This window comes from Nyctibius grandis, chromosome 4 (assembly GCF_013368605.1).
Source record: "Nyctibius grandis isolate bNycGra1 chromosome 4, bNycGra1.pri, whole genome shotgun sequence".
NCBI classification, from domain to species: Eukaryota; Metazoa; Chordata; class Aves; order Nyctibiiformes; family Nyctibiidae; genus Nyctibius; species Nyctibius grandis.
The window spans coordinates 104867821-104886327 of NC_090661.1; the positions used below are offsets into that span (position 1 = coordinate 104867821).

At 49.8% G+C, this 18507-nt stretch overlaps 1 protein-coding gene across 1 annotated transcript in view; it reads left to right on the plus strand.

Annotated features, from left to right (window-relative positions):
* Positions 1 to 2428: 2428 nt before the first annotated feature.
* The window catches only part of INPP5A (inositol polyphosphate-5-phosphatase A), a 208902-nt gene continuing 192823 nt past the window's right edge, over positions 2429 to 18507 (plus strand). Inside the window, exon 1 of the mRNA XM_068398292.1 lies at positions 2429 to 2535. Within this exon, the coding sequence (XP_068254393.1) occupies positions 2461 to 2535 (75 nt within the window). The 5' untranslated portion in view covers positions 2429 to 2460. The remainder of the gene's footprint in view (positions 2536 to 18507) is intronic.

An 18507-nucleotide genomic window follows, 5' to 3' on the forward strand; every position in this document is an offset into this window, starting at 1 on the left:
TCTGAGACTCTGTCCTGCAGCGTGGCTGGAACTGTGTGAGCTGAAGGTCTGGCCACTGGTGTCTGTGTTCTGCCGCCCACAGCAGCGATGTGGGGACGGGGGTGAGCTCAGCCTCCTTCCCTGGCTGCAGGTGGAGGGAGCACAGTTGTGGGGTACCACAAAGACATCCCTTACACATGTCTAGGTGACTGAAGCTTGCCAAAGAGGTGCAATTAAGTACTGTCAGCTTGTTTTGCACTAGATTTGTGGTTTGAATCTCCTCTCCTAGTGCCTTACTTCATGAATTACTTTTTCTAGGAGAGAGTAGCTCTTGTGTAGTTAGAAGTTTCAGGTATTTTTCCTTGGCATTCAGCTGATAATTTCTATTATCATAACGGTATGGAGAATCCCTATTTAGCTCTTTTTTTCTTTTTCCTTAACACTGAGAAAATTTTGCAGCCTAGTGCCATCACTGATGTCAGCTGTATCAGTTGGGTATCAACCCCTTGTTGCCTGCCACCATCCTGGCTTGAAAACTATTTTTCTGTTGCACATGAAATTGCATTCACTGCAAGCAGGAGCAGCTGAGCTCGTTTGCCTGACGTATCTTTAATTTGGGAAAGACTTATTAACTGACCCTAAGCACATTTTGTTGACTACAATGCAAAATACAATAACTGTTGCACAAACCACACCTGAAGGCCCATGTGGGAGATGATAGATTAATTTTCCTCACCTTGTGTTTGGAGCTGAATGTGATTATTTGCTGCCCATCAGACACCTCTCCCTGGGGAGACACAGCTGAGAGCTGAGGAGAAACAACGTTCTACTGAGGTGCAGTAACAATTTTTTTATTTCTCTGACGGGGGCACACACGTTTGGCTGAGCTTCTTGTTCAGTGTGATGTCTTCCTACACAGTGTGATGGATGTTTCAGCCTTTGGTGATTTCCCTTCTCACCTCTACTACAGCGTGTTTCATCGGTTGGACACTCTTCACCATCACACTTTCTGCCCCAGTACCCCCAAATCTGCCTCTACGTTTTGTTTTCTGTGTATTTGTGCAGGTGCTCTTGAATCTGGTTCGGGTTTCCTCCTTTCCCTGCTCCGCTCAGTGACTCCCTGTCCGTGTCATTAATGCGCTCTTTGGACAACATCTTCCCCAGCTCTGAAACTCAGTAAGACCTCCGCAAGCCCTGTAACACGAGCTGCTGCACATTTTGTTCCTATTACTAATCAGCCATGAAATATAGATAATCCTAGAAGGCAGCTCTCTCGCACAGCCTAGCAAGGACCGATTTATCATTGCTCTGTTTTCTTAAGCAAAGTTATTGAAAGCTTCCTTTGGCAGAGGGTGTTTTTGTCAGCTGAAGGTGGCTCTGGTGCACCCCCAGGCTCCGCACGGACCATCGCAGCCCGCTCCCCGTGGGTCTGGGTTCTGCGGGGGCACACGGCCGTTTGTCCAGCGTTACTAGTGACCATCTTATCTCCCGTGCTTAGGACAGAGCCTCGGTGGGGTTCCCACTCCGGAGGCAGCGATACGCGTTTGCCGAAGCCGTTCGGGCACACAGAGCTCAGGCGGGGCAGCCGCCGCGCCGGGCCGCTCGGGACTGCGGGTACCCCCGGCTCCCCCCGAGGCACCGGGGGCTGGCTGAGCCGCGGCACGGCGGTCCGCACCACCGGCGCTGCCACGGGAGACCCCCCGGAGGGGCCGGCAGACCCGCCCGCAGCCGCCGCCCCACGGGCCTCGCCCCCCCGGGCACGGTCCGCGCTCCGCACAGGTGAGCGCCACCGCCGGCCCCGCCCAGCCCAGCACGGCCCCGCCTGGGGAGCGGCGGCGCGGCCGCCCTGCCCGGCCCTGCCCGCTCCGCGGGGACGGGCGGCGGCGAGCGGGGCTCGGCAGCGGCCGGGCCGCGGGACCGCGCCGCCGGCGGCCTCCCGGGGGTGGCGTTGCCCTTTTAAGAGGCGCGCGGTGCCGCCGTGACGTCGCGCGCGCAGAGCCCTCGCCCGGCCCTCCCGCCGCGCCGCCAGAGCCGGGAGCGGCGGCGGCGGCAGCAGCAGCGCGGAGCGCGCAGCGCCCGCCCAGCCCCGCCGGGGAGCGCCCGGACCGGCCTCGCCGCACCGGCACCAGCCGCCCCGTCCCGCGCCGCCCCGTCCCGCCGACCTGCCATGCGCCGCGGCCCAGCGCCAGCCTCCGCCGGCGGGAGCCGTCCCGGCAGCAGCGCGACGACGACGGCGGCAGCGGGCGAGCGCTGAGCGCCGCGGCCCCGCAGCAGCCGCAGGGCGGCCGGCCCGCCGCGGCGCGGATGTCCGCGGGCTGCCCGCGCCGGGAGGACTCGCCGCCGCCCGCGCCCCCCCGCCCGCGCTGACGGGGCGGGCCAGGCGCCCCGCTCGCCGCAGCGCCCCGCGCCCGCCCCCGGGCTCCCCGCAGCGCCGCCGCTGCCGGCCGCGCTCCGCGCTTCCGCCCGCCCGCCGCCGGCGCCATGGCGGTGAAGGGGGCCGCGGCCGGCGCCGGGGTGCTCCTGGTGACGGCCAACGTCGGGTCCCTCTTTGACGACGTAAGTACCGCGGCCGCGCGCGGTGGGGAGCGGGGGGGGGGGGTGTCTCCGCGGGCTGCGCCGGTCCCAGCGCCGCTCCTCGCCCGCGGCTGCCGCCCCGTCCCGGCCGCTCCGGTGCCGACCGGCCTCAGGTGCCGCCGCGGGTCCCGGCAGCCGGCCGGTGCGCGGGGCGTTTGCCGGGGGCGCGGGGGGCTCTGCCGCCTCGGGGAGCCCGGAGCAGGGCGCTGGGGTACGCAGCCGGCGGCAGAGCGTCCTCCCGGGGGATGCCGTGTGTCGCAAGCGTCCCTTTTCGTTACTGTTGTCAGTGTTTTCGGTCGTGCCGGGCGGTGTAACGTGTCCCGGGCGTTCGGGTCCTCAGCTGTGGGTTTGAAGCATCTGAAGTGTCGGGAGAACGGGACCTTGGGGTGCCCCGTTCTCGGGGGACAAGCAGGTTCTGCCGTGGGGAGCTCCTTCCCCAGCCTTCCGCAGGGGCTGCGGCTGGGCTCGCCCCGGGCTGTCCTCCTGAGACTGTGCACGTTGTGACATGAAAATATGATTTCTGTTTAGCCTAGTAAGTACATAAGAGGAGTGCAACAGTTGGTGCTGCTAGCAGCTAAGCAAAGGGAGGGAGGCTCTCCTGTGAATTTGTGTGAGTTGGGACAGAGAGTTTCCAGTACCTGGAGCAGCAGCCAGGCTTCTAAACCTCCTCGGCTGCGCCCCAGGTGTGGTCTGGTACTGTTCAAGTTGGAGGCAAAGCGCTTCTGGCACTGAGTAATGCTGGCGCGTCACGTACCGTAAAGGGAGCGTTTCTGGGGGGTTGCGGTTCGTAAAGCAGCGTCCATCCAGCAGGGAGTTGGGTCCAGCCTTGTGCTGCGTGTTGCTCGTGCCGTGTGTGTTAGCACCGGCTTTGCTTCGTGCTCCAGCCCTGCACGGAAATCACTAAGGGCGCTGCAGTAAGCAGCCGCCTGGTTTTCTCATGCTCCCCACAGTCCTCGAAGTTTGCTTTGTTTTTCCATCACCTTGAAGGCTGAGCTAAAGTGCACGCTGTGATTGATACGTGTGTAGCCAAAGGATGCAATTCACGGTTTCACCAAGGTTAGTAAACTCTGACAAATCATCACTGCGGTTATTTTTACACTTAGATGTGTCAGTTCGTATTAAACGAACACTGTGAAAATACTCGTTTCATAATAGTTTTCATGATTATGGCCTTAGGCTTGTGCAGTGTCCGTTAGCGAGTAAAGCTGTGTGGTGTTCAGCAGGACCTCTGCAGATGGTCACTGCTCTGTGCTCCTGCTGCCTACCATGGCTAGAGCCTCGGGGTGTCACCTCCGTTGAGCGGAGCCTGCTCTCTGGCCTGAGCCCGCGACCTCTCATGGCCAGCGCCGTGGTTCAGAGCGCTCCTCTGCCTTCTCTGTCGGCTGGGAGCGGTGAGAGTGGCTGCTCCAGAGCTCTGTCATTTGAGACACCGGGGCTGTCAGCCCCAGCCATTTCCTGGTTGTTCCTGGTCAGTATGAGCCTCGCTGGCGTTCCTGGAGAAGGTGAAGCATGTTTGTTTATCATTCAGCGTGACCACAGAGGGGGGAAGGCTTCTGCTCTAGCAAGCGACTCCCTTGCGATGAAAAATTAGTTTTCTAGCAACAAAAGCGGGCTTATTTGGATGTGTTCCACTGCAGGGTGGGGAATGGAAAGACTGGTCTGAGCTTTCGTGATTATGCTGTTGGTTTGTTGCTGTTGGAGTTGGGACTGGTGACTGCCCGGTCAGGTTTCTGGAGTAATGTTGGTGCAATTCAGGCACAATAAAGATGACATTAGGGTGGTTTGTGGGCTCAGCTTTCGAGTTACACGTTGGAGCTGTCAGTGGCTGTTCCTGCTTGTTGGGCTCCTCCTGCTCAGTTGAGGTGTAAGTTTCTCTGCTACGACCTAAAGTGATTTCAGTTGTGAACAAGGACTTGTGTATTGATAGACTTCACCTGAGCTGGGCTGGAAAACCTTTTCCAGTTCCTCTAATCCATTTTTCCCATTTCTGATTTCAAATTTCAGTTGGTGATTTGTATTTTATTTAAACACTGCATTTTTAGTCAAATTTTGCTGGACCTTGAGGTAGTGTAACAGTATGCATTTTCACAGCCCTGCGCAGGAACCCCAAGCAGACGGGGTGGTTGGGTCCGAGTATCCTGCACTGACATGGTCCTGCCTTCTCTTGCCCTGGGGATGTGATCCGTCACGGGCTCTGGGAAGTGTTCCTACCCCCACCTCCAGTGGGGCTCTGCAGGGCAGGTGCCCCCACGTGAAGGGCCGCCATGGGCAGGGGTCTGCTGCTGCCAAAGCTGCCCGGCCCCTCTGGGGCTGCGCTCCTGGCAGTTCTGCTCCCCCTCTCCACGCCAGCAGACCCTCGCGTGTTGGCTCTGCCACGAACCCTTTTCGGGTTTGTTTAAAGCAGCCTGAACGTTACTGTGCGGCGGCAGCGTGATTTGCACTTCAGATGTGTTCTGTGTGAGTGCTGTTTGCTTGGCTGGCACATGCTGTACGTGCAAATGCTCTTTTGTTGCGAACAGCGTTTTATAGGAGAATAAATTAAAATATCTTTGGTAGGCAGGCTCATCTGGGGGGGATAGTCTTTCTTAGATCGCCGGTATTGCTGACCTGGCCACACTTTTGCAAAGAGGAGAGAATTGCTATTTTTTTGCTCTCCAGTTGCCAGAAGCAAGTTATAACATACTGGTTTGCTCCTGCCAGCCATCCGCACCCACTAATAACCTGTTGCAGTGCTGACCTGGGAGCTCATGAATAAACATGTTAGCAGTGAAGGACTGTGCTGGGATTGTTCCGTTCCTTGAGTAGTTTTGCTGCTTCATTAAAAACATTAATGCAGTATTAGATCTGCAAATATTCTTCAAAGTTAGATGAACACGTGCACCTCATGCATATGAATGCGTATGATTTTGGGTACATTTGTGTTTACTTAAGCACGTAGTGTTTATCTTGCCGTATAAATATTTCCTGTTTTTTGTCACAGTAAGCTCTTGCCAACACCAGAGGTGGAGTTCAGGTTACCTGTGGTCGCTTGCTCTTTCTCCCTCCTCTGATGCACCTGCTCGTGGCAGGGGGTTGGACAGGTGATCTTTAAAGGTCCCTTCCAACGCAGCCCATTCTATGGTAGGAGGCTCTTCCTTGAGGGAGGGACTCCTGTCCTGATTTCCCCCCCGTTTCCTTGCTCCCTCTGCACTGACAGAATTCCCCGTTACCTCTCCCTGAGCCTACTGTGGTAGTGGCCACAAAATCCATCTGCCTGGCACTCCACTGCTTTTACCCTATAGGATTTTAATTACTTTAGCATGCCATCTTTTTTCCTATTTACTGTATCCTTTTTGTTCTCTTCAGTTACTTTCAAACAGCTTCGTGCTGTTCGTTTTTCCTTGGGACAGAAACGTGGGAGTCAGTGCCGCTGGCCAGCGAGCAGAGCGGGCTGGGTTGCGGGTGCACGGGCACGAGTGGTGGGAGGCAGGTCTGTCCTTCGTCCAGGCAGGTCCCCAAACCTGGCTGCAGCGAATGCAGGCCCCCAGCCTTCCTGCCCCTGCCTCCATCCCTCCCGTCCCAGGTGTCTGGCGAGGCTGTGGGGCTGCATGGGGTGGAGAAACTGTCCTCACTGTGTATTTCTCTGTCAGCACAGTTGTGACCAAAGGAGCTTTGGTTGTTGCTGCTGGATGGAGATCTTTGCAATTCAAGTTTTGTTGTTGTCTCAGAAGTGGTGTTACTGCATATCTAGCTGGGTGCAGTCACAAATATTGGAAGAACACCTCAGTGCTCACACTCGAACACTGTGCCTTTCTGATTATCCTCTTACTCTGTTTCAGTCTCGGGTGACTTTAGCTATTCATGTTGTTTAAACCTCTGAGCTTAGATCTTTAGGGTAATGATTTCCAATATGCCCAGCAGAGTTCACCGTGCAAGTTCCAACGTTTCTGCTTGGGTTGGAAAACAGTTCATTTGTTCCAGTTTTCTTTGAAATTGGCATATGTGAGCCTAAGTCAGGTAGGTCCTTCTGAAAACGTTTCCTTCTGTCTTCGTACCGCTGAACGTACAAAGCTCTTCTCTAATGGGAGGTGGACGCAGTTCTTAAATTCTCAGGACAAACGTAGGCCAGAATAGAAGTGTCATGACGACAAGAAAGGTAAAACAGAACATGTCATTTTACTAGTTTACAAAAGAAGGGGAGAAAATAGGTTAGGGAGTTGCTGTGTGGTGCCGGGGTACTGATACTCAAGATCTTTAAATGACTAACAGCATTACTGTCCTACCTGTGTTTGCTTTGTCTACGCAAAATACTGCCCTTCATACGACAGCGCCAAGACAGGGCAGCAAGCTCTCACATTCCCACGTGGCCGTAACCTGCTCAGCGTTCGGGTGAGAGCCTCCCTTTTCATACAGCACACAAAGAGGGCAGGGGTGGAATTTCTTGTCCCAAGTCCCGTTTGTAGTAGTATTATTATTGTAAGTACACTTATTGCTTTAATTCTGAGTATGAACTTGGAATATCCTTTACTTCTGCTAAGAGCTGAAGTCTATCTGTTGAATTTCAAGTAGAAATACTTCCCGTAATAATTTTTAAAAACAGCCTGCTCTTCTAATGGGTGATGATCACAGTGTAGATGTCTCTCTATCACATCTGATGTTAATTTTCCGATCCTGACACAGCGGGTGTAGTTTTATTTTGATATTAGGTATCTGTGGATTTAGCTGGTGTTCGGTGATAACAATAAGGGGTTTCTTGGCTCTGGGTTTGTTGTTGTTTTTTTTTTTTTTTTCCTATGCCCCCCACCCCCTGGATAATTATTTGAATTTTGTGGAGTATTTCAAAAGCGGCAGGATGGAAAATGTATTAATTAGGTTTTGATTTGTAAATAGGTATTATGACTAGCGTGTTGCAAGTCAAGGCACCCTCTTTAAATCATAGCTACTAGATTGAGTGGAAGATAATGTTTGATTCGTTGTGATTTAAAAAAAAGTACGTTATTTCACTGCTGAGAAGCACTTATTCCATCCTTACTGTCAGGCTGTGTTGGTGTTATGTAGAGTGGAAGAGAAAAAGAAAGAAATGTGCCCAGATAAAAGCAATGCTTCTGTGCCAGGGTCGGTGGGGCCGGCTGCGGGCACCGTGCTGGTGTGGAGGGGTGAGCGAACGCGTCTGTGTTCTGGCCAAGCCAGGGGTAAGGCGAACAGAAGGGGGTGCCTGGAGGAAGAGGGGCAGGCGAGTGAGGAGGGCCCTGGTCTGGCTTCACCAGCGGGGTCGTGTGCCTTGGAGCAAGCTCCCCCTTTGGCTGTGCTCCCCAGGGCTTGCTGGTGGCTGCAGGAGGAGCCCTGGCCTCAGGCGGGTCCCTCTGGCTGGCCTGAAAGCCCTCCTGGGCTGAGCCCGGGGCTGAGCCCGGGGCTGAGCCTGGGGCTCGGCAGCTCGGGCTGGCTCCCGCGGGCGCTGCCCCGGGCTGTGTATGGCCTTGCTTTCTCTGGTGCTGTAAAACTGCGCCCTCCTCGCTGAGGACTTCCATTTTAGGAATACATACTCCTGAGCGATAACATAGCCGCAGAAAAGCATTTTTCAGTGTGCTCTGTTATGGGGACCCTAAAAATAAGTAATTTCTAACTTCTCTTTGTCCATTTCTGCACTCCTCACTTTCTATTTTCTGGTTATTTTGGTGTCGTCTTTGTGTTTTTGATTTTTTGTTATGCAAGTGCCACTGGTAATTTCTGAAACATTGTTGCCTTCTGTTTGTTTGGCTTTCTGTGGCAGAATCTCAAATCAACGTTTTCATTACAGTTTCTGTGGTACTCCTGCTTATGCTGATTTTTAGGCGACTCTCTCGTTTTACTCAATTCTAAACCCACTTTGCAGAAGGGGAAATTTTGAGGTAGATCAGAGTTTGGCACTACATAGAACTTCTTGAGCGATGTGAAGATGATGATGGGGAGGAGAAGACTGTTTTGTTACCCTTTGCGGTGCTTGTGCCTTTGAAAAAAAAATATAATAATCGAGGGATCTGTTGTATCTTGAGAATGAAATTGTCAGTAAGATATTACCAGCAGGATACAGCTGTTGGCCCAGATGTGGAACTGAACAAAGCTGGGCAGTGGCCCAACGTGGTGGTGTCTGGCTGCCGAATAGCCCTCGCTTCGTGTGTATTCTTAATCTGCTGCTGTGAAAAGGTGTGTTGATGTGGAACTCCTTCACTGCCTCTTGTTTTCTTTTGCTTCTGCGACTGGGGGCGAGCTCAGGCACATGTGGCTGGACAGCTGAAGTGGCTCAGGCGTACGGTGGGGCTGCACCAGCAGTGATGCCCGTGCTGGTCCTTCTCACTAAAATGCTTTTTCCAGGTACACAGGGGTAACTTGCAACAGTTGATACTCGTGCTTTGAACAAACCGTAGGAGAGCTGGGGAGAGGATTGCACCCGTTTGTAGCTCCTTCATGTAGTCTCTAGGTAGGTGGTAGTGTCAAACATGTACAGTGAGAGTGATGCGCTCACGAGGTTTTGACAAGGTCTTTCTTAAATCCTTCACAGCCTGCTTGAAGAACATCTAACTACTCACGCTGATTTATAGCTTCCTAGGTGTCAGCTTCCCGAGTAACTCAGCTCTTAGCCTAAGCTGGGGGTGCCAAGGACAGCACCCCAGTGTGTGCTGGGGGGGTCATTCGTAACCAGTGCCCTCGCTCGGGAGCACCCCCATGCTGAGCTCTGCGCAGCTCTGAGAGCTGCAGAGCAAATTCCCATTTTAAGTATAGATGAGGATCATGACCCGAAGCAGTGGTGCAGTAAAGTGGTGACATCCACATACATGTAAAATTTAAAAGCTCTTTTCTATTTGCTGAGTAAGATTGGAGCAGTAATAGTACAGGCAATAGAGTGGGTTTTTATTTTTCTCCAAGATGGAGTTGTATGCTTAAAAAAATCACTTTTTTCTCTAACATATAACAACAAATTTTCTTTTTAGCAGATATTTTTACAATTCTCTGAGCAAAAGAGTTTTCATTAAGAGCCTTATATAGTGTTTAGCCTCCCTTGAGCAGAAAACTCAGAAGATTATCTTGTAGACCATCTTCCTTCTCCTTTTGATTAAGTGTTATCATTAACAGCAAGAGCACATGTTTATGCGAGGAAGTAATAGTGGCAAAGTGCATCATATAATTATAGTTTTCTGTTAATGTGTTTTTATAGCAGATGGAGTAGAGTTAACATTTTGTAACTTGCTGGGTTTCCACAATTTGCCAGTGAATCAGTGTGATGGTTTAAGATGATTTAATTCCCAAAATATCTGAATATGAAATATGAAATAGGAGTAGGGTACCACAGGAAGAATGCTTTCCACGTGAATCTGTTAGTTCATTAGCTCCTATGAGCAGTCTCACGAGGGTCAAATTTTAAAGGTTTTATTGCTGTTTCAAAGTTCTCATCATAGATTTTCTTACCACAGAATTTGACTTCAAAAGGAGTTGCACACAGAATACCAGTCAAGCCCTCAGATTCCATGATTTTTCTAAAAGGCTGATCTGTTATTTACTTACTTTTTCTCTTTTTTTTCCCTTTTCTGTCATTTATTTAATCATACTGTTTGTATCTTCCACCCCCGGCAAATGTGTTTCCTCTTTTTATCTCAGACGCTTTCTTTCCCTTTCTGGTACTGTGTGTACTTACATCATCCTGAAAGCTCTCCACTTATTCCTCATTTATTATTTAAAGTGAGGACGTCGCTGAGAAAAGTAGCCTTTTCATTTGCAGTTTTGCATGTGCCTCAAAAGCCATGAGGAAGGCAGGTTGGGTTACCCTGAACGCGTTCATTGCCCCTTGGAGCAGGAGCTGTTCAGCTGCAGCAGGGATTGAATGCCTGTGAGAGGGAACTGGTGTATTAATGCACGTCCTCGTGCCCCAGGGGTGCGCCGGGTACAAGCATGTTAAAGACAGAGCCAGGACAACATATTTCCAGTGAAGTCATTCCCTTGGTGTTACAAAACTGTTCCACGTGGAGCCTTATCTTGGGCTTTGAAATGTCGTTTACTTTGTCCTCTGCCCCTAAAGCCTTACCTTAATTTGAAAAAAATGAAAAGCCTTACCTTAATTTGAAAAAATTTGAAAAAAAGACAGGCAGGCAGGTCTGACTACAAGCCAGTCGTATGCTTTTAGTATGTGGAAGTTATCAAAATACATCTACGTTAGCATAGTCTGATACTTTATTTGATGTTTTCTAATCATCTTTTATCACTCCCTTGGTAGAGAATAGGAAGCGGTCACAGAAAAACAAGACTTTCTGCCTTTGGTGACTGCTTGAATGGCCTATCACAGTCACGTAGCATCCTTTCTGCATCTTTATTACTGAAGTGGCAAGGAATCTTCCCCTGATGAAAGTTCCAGGGAAATATATTATTTCATATTGTGGAAAAGGTCAGATTAAGCACAATAATCATCAGACGGGGGAAGAGTAAGTATTAAAAGTAAAATGTTTCTTTTACTGCATTTTTTCCAGTGGTGTACAGGAGTTATTCGACATGTTCTTTTAGCACTATTTTCATTATTAGTACACCATTTTTTAATGTAAATGTACTCTTTAATCACTTCATTTCTAATATGTAATCGTAAAAGATATTAAAGCATTTACTGACAGCAGACAAAAATGATCATTGCTTTTATATGATATTTTGAAGTCAGGTATAATTTAAGATTGTTTTCATTAATGTCTTCAAGTTGTTAAGTACTTGTCTTCATGAGTCTGTCAGGTTTAACAGATAATATCCTTTAAAGCGGAAAATTAAAGCCAAGAAAAATAATTTAAATAACTGTGACAACACTGAAAGTTTTCTCTCGCGGTATAGGTAGCTTACACACCAGTTCAAACAGCTTTCAGGTGGTGTGTCTGTTACTGATACCTAGATATTTACCAAACTTCAGCTCAGCTTGAGACCTGTGTGCTTGTAATTCGATGTGATACTGACACCTGAGGGATGCAATTACACATGCGAAGTTGCAGTGGGAATAACTTTCATTTCACGTTGTGGTTTGTGACTGGAAGGATTTTCACTTCACATTTTGGTTTGTAAAATGTCTTCTGGGCTTTTCTTGCACGTTTTTCCAAATCAATGAAAAGCTGCCCCGCCTGTATTCCTTGCCAAATCGATGTTTTTAAATGCCCTGCTGTCCCTACCTTTGCGGTCTCCTTGGTTTCCATTGGTTTCATCTCAATTTCTTTTCTAATACAGTTTGCAAGATAGAAACTCTTGTAAGGAGAGGCTTTAATGTGACATGAAATTGTCGTGGGGATGGAAAAAACTCATAAGCTGCAGAAAAAGGGATTGAGAAGGAGCAGCAAGGTGATGACACGGTGCGATTACAGGTCTGCCTTCTGCCCGCGGCATGGGCATGGGCTGGGCGCGAGGCAGAGCCCAGCAGTCCGGCCGAGGTTTCTGGTTACCCCCAGCTTTAGGACTGAAGTGTCTCTCAGGAAGGAGCCGCCCTGGTCTCTCCCACATGCGCGTGCTCTCGTTCCTAAGACAAACACGTGGGTTTGTATTTGCGCACTTCAGTCCATGCTGGAGGCCGCAGCCAGCAGACCAGGCCTGTGCCGCCACCGGCCTCGCCCCGGCGCCCTGGGGGGACGCGGTGCTCTATAGAGCGAGTTCCCTGCCCGGCCTTGGGCGTGCGGGACCCCTGGCTGGGGGGAGAGCTGGGTGCGCTGCCTCTGGGCCCGCCATGTCCCTGTGGGAGCCGGGACGGGCTTTGGCTGTCGTGTCCCTGGCTGTCCCCGAGGCCTGCGGCTGGGGGCCTCGGCCTGCGGCTGGGGGTCTGGCTCCTGGAGATGGGCCACAACCTGCGGGATGCAGAGGGTCTGTCCCCTGAGGCACCCAGGGGCAGAAGGCTGGGCTTTCCCCTCTGTGGGGAGGGCAGGGCAGGCCTCAGGAGACAGCCGCTGACCGAGGTGAGCAGGGAAGGAGCGGCCATGGGAGCAGGGAGCACTGTGCAGCAGCAAAAGGAGTGGTTGGGTGCTTTCCTGCCCTGCAGAACCCAGCAGGGTGCTCAGCCGAGGTGCAGGAGACCTCGGCCATCCTGCAGGAGCCAGTTTGCAAGGAGTTTAAAAAAAGAATCTGGAATTGCCTCCTGTTCTCAAGGCCTGTCTGCTGCTTGCTGTTCATCCACAGCTCCAGAAGTGCTAGCAGCACGGCATGTGGTCACTGGGAGGAACTCACGATTGTTCAGTCTTCAGAGCACCAGAATTAAAAAATGTTAATTTGTAATGGTTTGCTGATGCACATACAGAAGCGGTGCACTTCTCTTCAGGGATGTAGGAGTAAAGTACGCTGAATGGCACTGAAATGAGGTTGTTTGGGTATTTTTCATTGCAACACAAAATACATGGTGTTAAATTAAGCACAAATTTGGAACTGATGGAGCGTCAGATTGCAGAACTCACAGCTGCAGATCGCTGTACGGGGACAGCAGTGATTGACGCAGTTCAAAGGGGGCCCATGTGCCCGTGCTGTAGAGAGGCAGTGCAGCAGCTGTCCAGGACTCTGTCTGTCCCTCAGAGCAGTCTGGAGAAAAAAATTAACTGCTTCAGGGCAAAAGGGGTTTTTCATGTCAGGGGTAACCGGGCAGGGCGGGTAGTGGGTGAGACCCAGGGTGATGGTTCATTCTTTCCCCGTTAGTTTGAGGAAGGCAGAGCAGCACCACGTACTGACTTCAACGCAGCTTGTATGGACACGTACCACATTTTATTACGGGAGAAGTTCCTGGCTGAAAAATAAGCTTAGTTAATACGAGCTATATGAGCCTTCTGCTTCGTGAGAGGTTCCTTTGGCTTAGGCAAGCTCAAATGAGTGACAAAACCAGCTCTTTGTAGACTTCTGCTTTTAAAGTCTGCCTGCTTACGGGAGTAAGTAAAAGCAGGGACAGATGCTCCGTCTCAGCCTGCCTTTTGGTGAGGCTTGCGAAGACTGTTTACAGGATGTTAAGTAACGTCATCTTTCTCTAGAAAGTTCGGCTCTTATTAAAAGGCTTCACTAGCACACCGCAGGAGGAGTGGCTGATCGCAGGCATTAAGTACCATGGGAACACGCCGTATCCAAAACTCATTTGTTGTACTGTGTGCGAGGTAGAGCTGCCTCTACTTGTTCTCTCTTAGTTTTCCAGTTTCCATTGCATTCTTGAAAAGAGATTTATTTTTTTTTTATTGCCCTTGAATGTATCGGCAAGCCACTGCATATTAAGGGATGGGTTCATACTCATACCGACTCCATACCATCCTGTTAGCACTCCGAGCACTGCAGCAGATGAGCAGTGAGCGGCAGGCAGGCTTTGTGAGCAGGATGTAATTCTGAATTATTTCGTTAAAGCCTTTTAAGTGATCCTGTGGGAGCTCGTTTTGAAGTTTTTTGCTTTCTGGTGCAGCAAACTAATTTTAGAGGCTTTATCAATCCCAGTGGGAAAAGCAAAACTAGTTTTCCCATAGGAACATCTCAGAAGCGTATGCTGAACTCTTTGGCAGTGTTTATTTACATGTCAACCAAACATTAAAAGAAATTGATCAGAAAATCACTTGAAGGAATTCTGTATGCATTAAATACCATCAGCCAGCATTAGCTATATTTTAATTACTTCAGAGTTCTTGTTTAGGGACAGAATTACAGCTTTTCCTAGGACTAACTGGGCAGTGAAGACCTTTATTTGTAATGTTGGGCAGACAGCTGTCGTTGGATCAATTACTGCAGCAGATTTGCACGAAGAAGGTTCCTTTTGACAAAAGCATTGGCTGTTTGTGTCCCTGATGTCACCATTCAAAATGTTTTTTAAAAACAGCTGTTCGAAGTGAAAGCGTTGGTCTAGAATTCCTATTGCACTCTTTATTGGAGGAAGAAATGGAAGAACTGTGGGTTGTTTTGTTTGGGTTTTTTTTTTAATTTATTTTTAACTTTGAATGTTGCCAGGCACATGAAGAAGTCAAGAACTGGGTGGAACAGTATGATAGGACCAACCCACTCACTTCAGAGAACTGGACATGACCCAAAAATCTTCTGCTAAAGCAAGTGTGTTTTCATGAACTGGCAGTGTTGTTTTTCTGGGCTGGGAGGACAGACCTTATCCAGGCTTGGCTGCTTGCAAGACCATGAAGCCAATTCTCGTTTGTCTTGTGGGATAGCAATTTCTAGCAAAAAGGAAGCAGAGCCTTTTCCCTTCAGCTGTCTTTACTAAATATTAAAGTATTTGTGGTTTATGACCACTGTGCACCTTATCTTAACAAAGATCTTTAATATTATTTAGGAAAAAGTGGGAAAGGAGCTGATGCTGTGTGGATCTACCTGTTCTTATAGGTTATTGATGCCATTGTGGTCTTACTGAAGTGAGTGTGTGGAAAATCTGTTGTACGCTAGGATCGGTGAAGACAGGGCTGTGTAAGCCCTGTGAAGGGATATATCCTCGGCTAAGTAGGTGGCATTTTGGTGCAAGATTTGCTTGCTTGTGTTGCTTAAAAGAATGAACGTTTGTCAAACTAATTGTTTTTTTTTTTATTTGTGTGTGAATATTCGGTGTTGTATAATGAAAATCCATTTTAAACAGATGAAAGGCTTGCTTTCTGTTACGTTCAGAGCCATGCAAGAAAAGTACGTAAGGAAACACCTTTCTGCTGCAGGGGTGGCCGAGCACTAGGACAGGTTGCCCAGAGGGGTTGTGGAGTCTTCATCCTTGGGGGTACTGAAAAGCCGTCTGGACACGGTCCTGGGCAGCCGACTCTGGGTGACCTTGCTCGAGCAGGGGGTTGGACCAGGTGACCTCCAGAGATCCCTTCCAACCTCAACCAGCCTGTGACTCTATGCAGCCAGACATCATACATTTTTTTTTTTTCCCCCTTGGTTTTTGTTGCTGATGCTATTGCCTGTTGCTTTGCAGCACTTGCAGAGGACGACTGCCTGCTTTCCAGTTCATCTTTTTGTGGCAAATCCTTGTTCCCTTTTTATCTGCTTTTCTGTTATGGACGTAGACCATTTCAAAATGCGTTGCAGAGTGACTTTGGTCCACGAGCTGGAACACGTGCATTTGAAAACAAAGGCTGTCCTGCTTTCCTGAAAACGAGGGAAAACATGCACGTTGTTTGTTAGCTTCTAAAGTTTCTCTAAATCTGCTGAAAGCTTCCTCATATGCTTTATTAGTGTGCTGAAACTGAAGTCCCTAAGTCAGGCTTTCAGCTATGATTGGTTTTTGTTTGTTTTTCTGCTGACATGTCAGCAGCGAATAAATACACTATTTCTGATTACTTCAGAACTGGAAAGGTGGTAGCAGCACAGGAGCCAGAAGACAGTGACAAGTGACTGAGATGGCAGAGCAGTGGATCTGCAGGGTTCACTGGCAGCTGGTGAAGGGGATACTTACCCCAAACACAGTAACGGCAAAGGTGCACGATGGGAAGTGATTAGACAGCAGAACGGCTGCTTCACTTGGGTGTTTCTGTTTTATCTACTGCTGTGTTTGCAGTGTTACTGTTTGTTACTTGAAGCATGATTGGTCCAAAGAACCGAGTTGGGAACTGGGAAAAGATGTTGTCGTAGTATAAAAAGAAAAAAAAAAAAGTATTCCTCTCCTTTTCTGTGTTCCTGTTCAATCACCTGATAGCGTAAGGCAAGGTGACCCTCCGTTCATATTTGCAGGAGTTCATGGGGCATAGTTGGGGTGTAGAGAGTGAAGCTCCTGCAAGTATTTTAAAAATCTCTGCATCACTTCTGAGAAGCAGCACGCCTGCTCTGTCCGACGGGCTGTGCGAAGGCGTCAGTCCTGAGCCGCAGAGGTGCGTTATGGAGGTGAGCTCGGCTTGCTCGCTTTGTGCGGCAGGACGGGGCTTGCCCAGCACAGTGAGGCTGCCCGGCATCGCCTCCAGCAGCAGGACAAGTTCAGGCCCTTCCCTCTGCCGAGAAAAATTCCACACCTGATCTCACATTTGACTGCTGCGTGGCTTAACGATGTCGCCTAATTTGCAGAGTGTCCCAGCTCTGTCTCTCTCCTTTTCTCCTGGTGCCGCATGCCACGCTCCCGGGGCAGCAGGGCCACTGAAGGCTGGGGGGGTGCACCCCCCCGGGGAGGGGGCAGCGGGTGCCAGCCGAGGAGGGTCACGGAGGAAGGCGAGGTGAGGCCAGTGGTGTCTCTCACGGATGCGGATATTTACAGCACTGTCTCTCCATCTCCCCATTCCCTCTCCAAGCACGATGTTTGAATCTCAGCTGTTCTGCAGATTTTGCAACCTCTGACAGCCCCTGTCCAGCCACCCCAGGCAAGTCTGGCTGCTGTGGAGGGCAGGAGGGAGGGAAGGCAAAATACTTTGGCAGTCCTCAAGAGCCGGGCTTTCTGCGGCGGTCCGTGTAAGGGGCTTTGCAGTGCCGCAGCAGGATGAAGTGGCGTAGAGAGGAGAGGTGTAAGGGAGGGGCTTGTCAGGGCGTGGGGCACTGATCCTCCCCTGCTTTGGAGGGTTCGTGTAGTGCTCCATTACTGATGGGGCTTCTGCTTCACCTCTGCCTTGTGCTGGTTTCTCTGCCAACGGCTGTTCCCGAGCAGGCGCCCGAGTCCTGCTGTACGGGGTCAGAGAGGCCGGAGGAGCGAGTGCTTCACTGCACCTCTGAACCTGGAGCAGCGACATTCACAGGGCGGGACGTGCTGGAGGCAGACGGATGGTCTCAACGCTCAAAAGAGATTCTGAAGTTTGTGGATGTTTCATAGGAGGGGATGAAACCGTTCTATGATTCTATGATATGTTCCTAAAATCTTCATTAGGAAAAACTCATCATGCTTTTCCTTAGTGGTCAACAACCTGCAAACAGAGAGCATTTTTGCAGTTATGTGAGTTGTTAGCTGGAGGAGCCTCTGTCTTACCCGCTGCTTCAGGGTGACAGGCATGGTTTTCTCCTGAAAGCCTGTGCAGGGCCATCTCCTGAAGACGGCAGCGGTGTGGGGACCACGTTGCTCTACGCACCATGAACGTGCGGAAGGCTGCTGTATTCTGAATAGTTTGTGATTTTTAGGCTCAGCTCCTGCAATAGGATCCAGACGTGGGGACAAGGACTGGAGCAGAGGAGGATGGACAGGTTTCCTATTTAGAATCACAGCTGTTTCACTGGGATGTCACACAGATACCCAGGATACTCGTTAAGATTTCTGTAAGAGACACTTGTTTACCAAAAAAGAAACAACCAAATGCAAACAAACAAAAAAACCCCAAACAACTACCCCAGACAGTTAAAAAGTAGTGTTACATTGCCTCATGCCTGGAAGGAATATTGTAACTGGGTTTTGTTCCAAATACAAGCATAAACCTATGGTGAGGTTCCTTTAGTGCTGGTGAAAAGCTGGCTTTGCTGAAGAGGCTGTGAATACTTGGATCACTTAACTGTGTTCCTTAGAGCTGCTTGGAGCTTTTGTTGAGAATTGGAAAATATGTGAGATAGCACTTTAACTATGTTTGCTTGAAATACACAGATACTGCCATCTCTTTGCGTGATCTCATCCTAGAGGGAAGTTCCTCCAGCCACTCTGGATTTTCAGAAGGTTTGGTGGTATTTTAATTAACTGAAAAATATGAAGACGTTATCCAGAGATCTCGGCAGAACTGAAGTTCTTAGTTTGTCTTCACAGCACTTCTTCCAAAACCTCTTAATTAAATCCGTTAACTTAAAAGCTTTAAGAAAATGGAAATAGCTGATTGTTCTCATTAAATGAGTGTATAAAGAAGTGCGAAAACTTCTGAAGATTTTTTTTTAATCTGTGAGTTTCCAATAATGTTTCTGAACTGTGACATTCATACAGACAGCTTGTTAGACTATTCCGTGTGTTCAGTTTCATTTTTCATGCTTTTCCTTGCTTGAAATGGGTACTTTTTTCCCTTAGTGGTATGTTTTAAGCTAAAGAATGGGAAGTTTATGGTGTCAGTGCTTATAGATGGGAGGTGCTCACGGGCTTCCTGTCCTGTTTGCCTG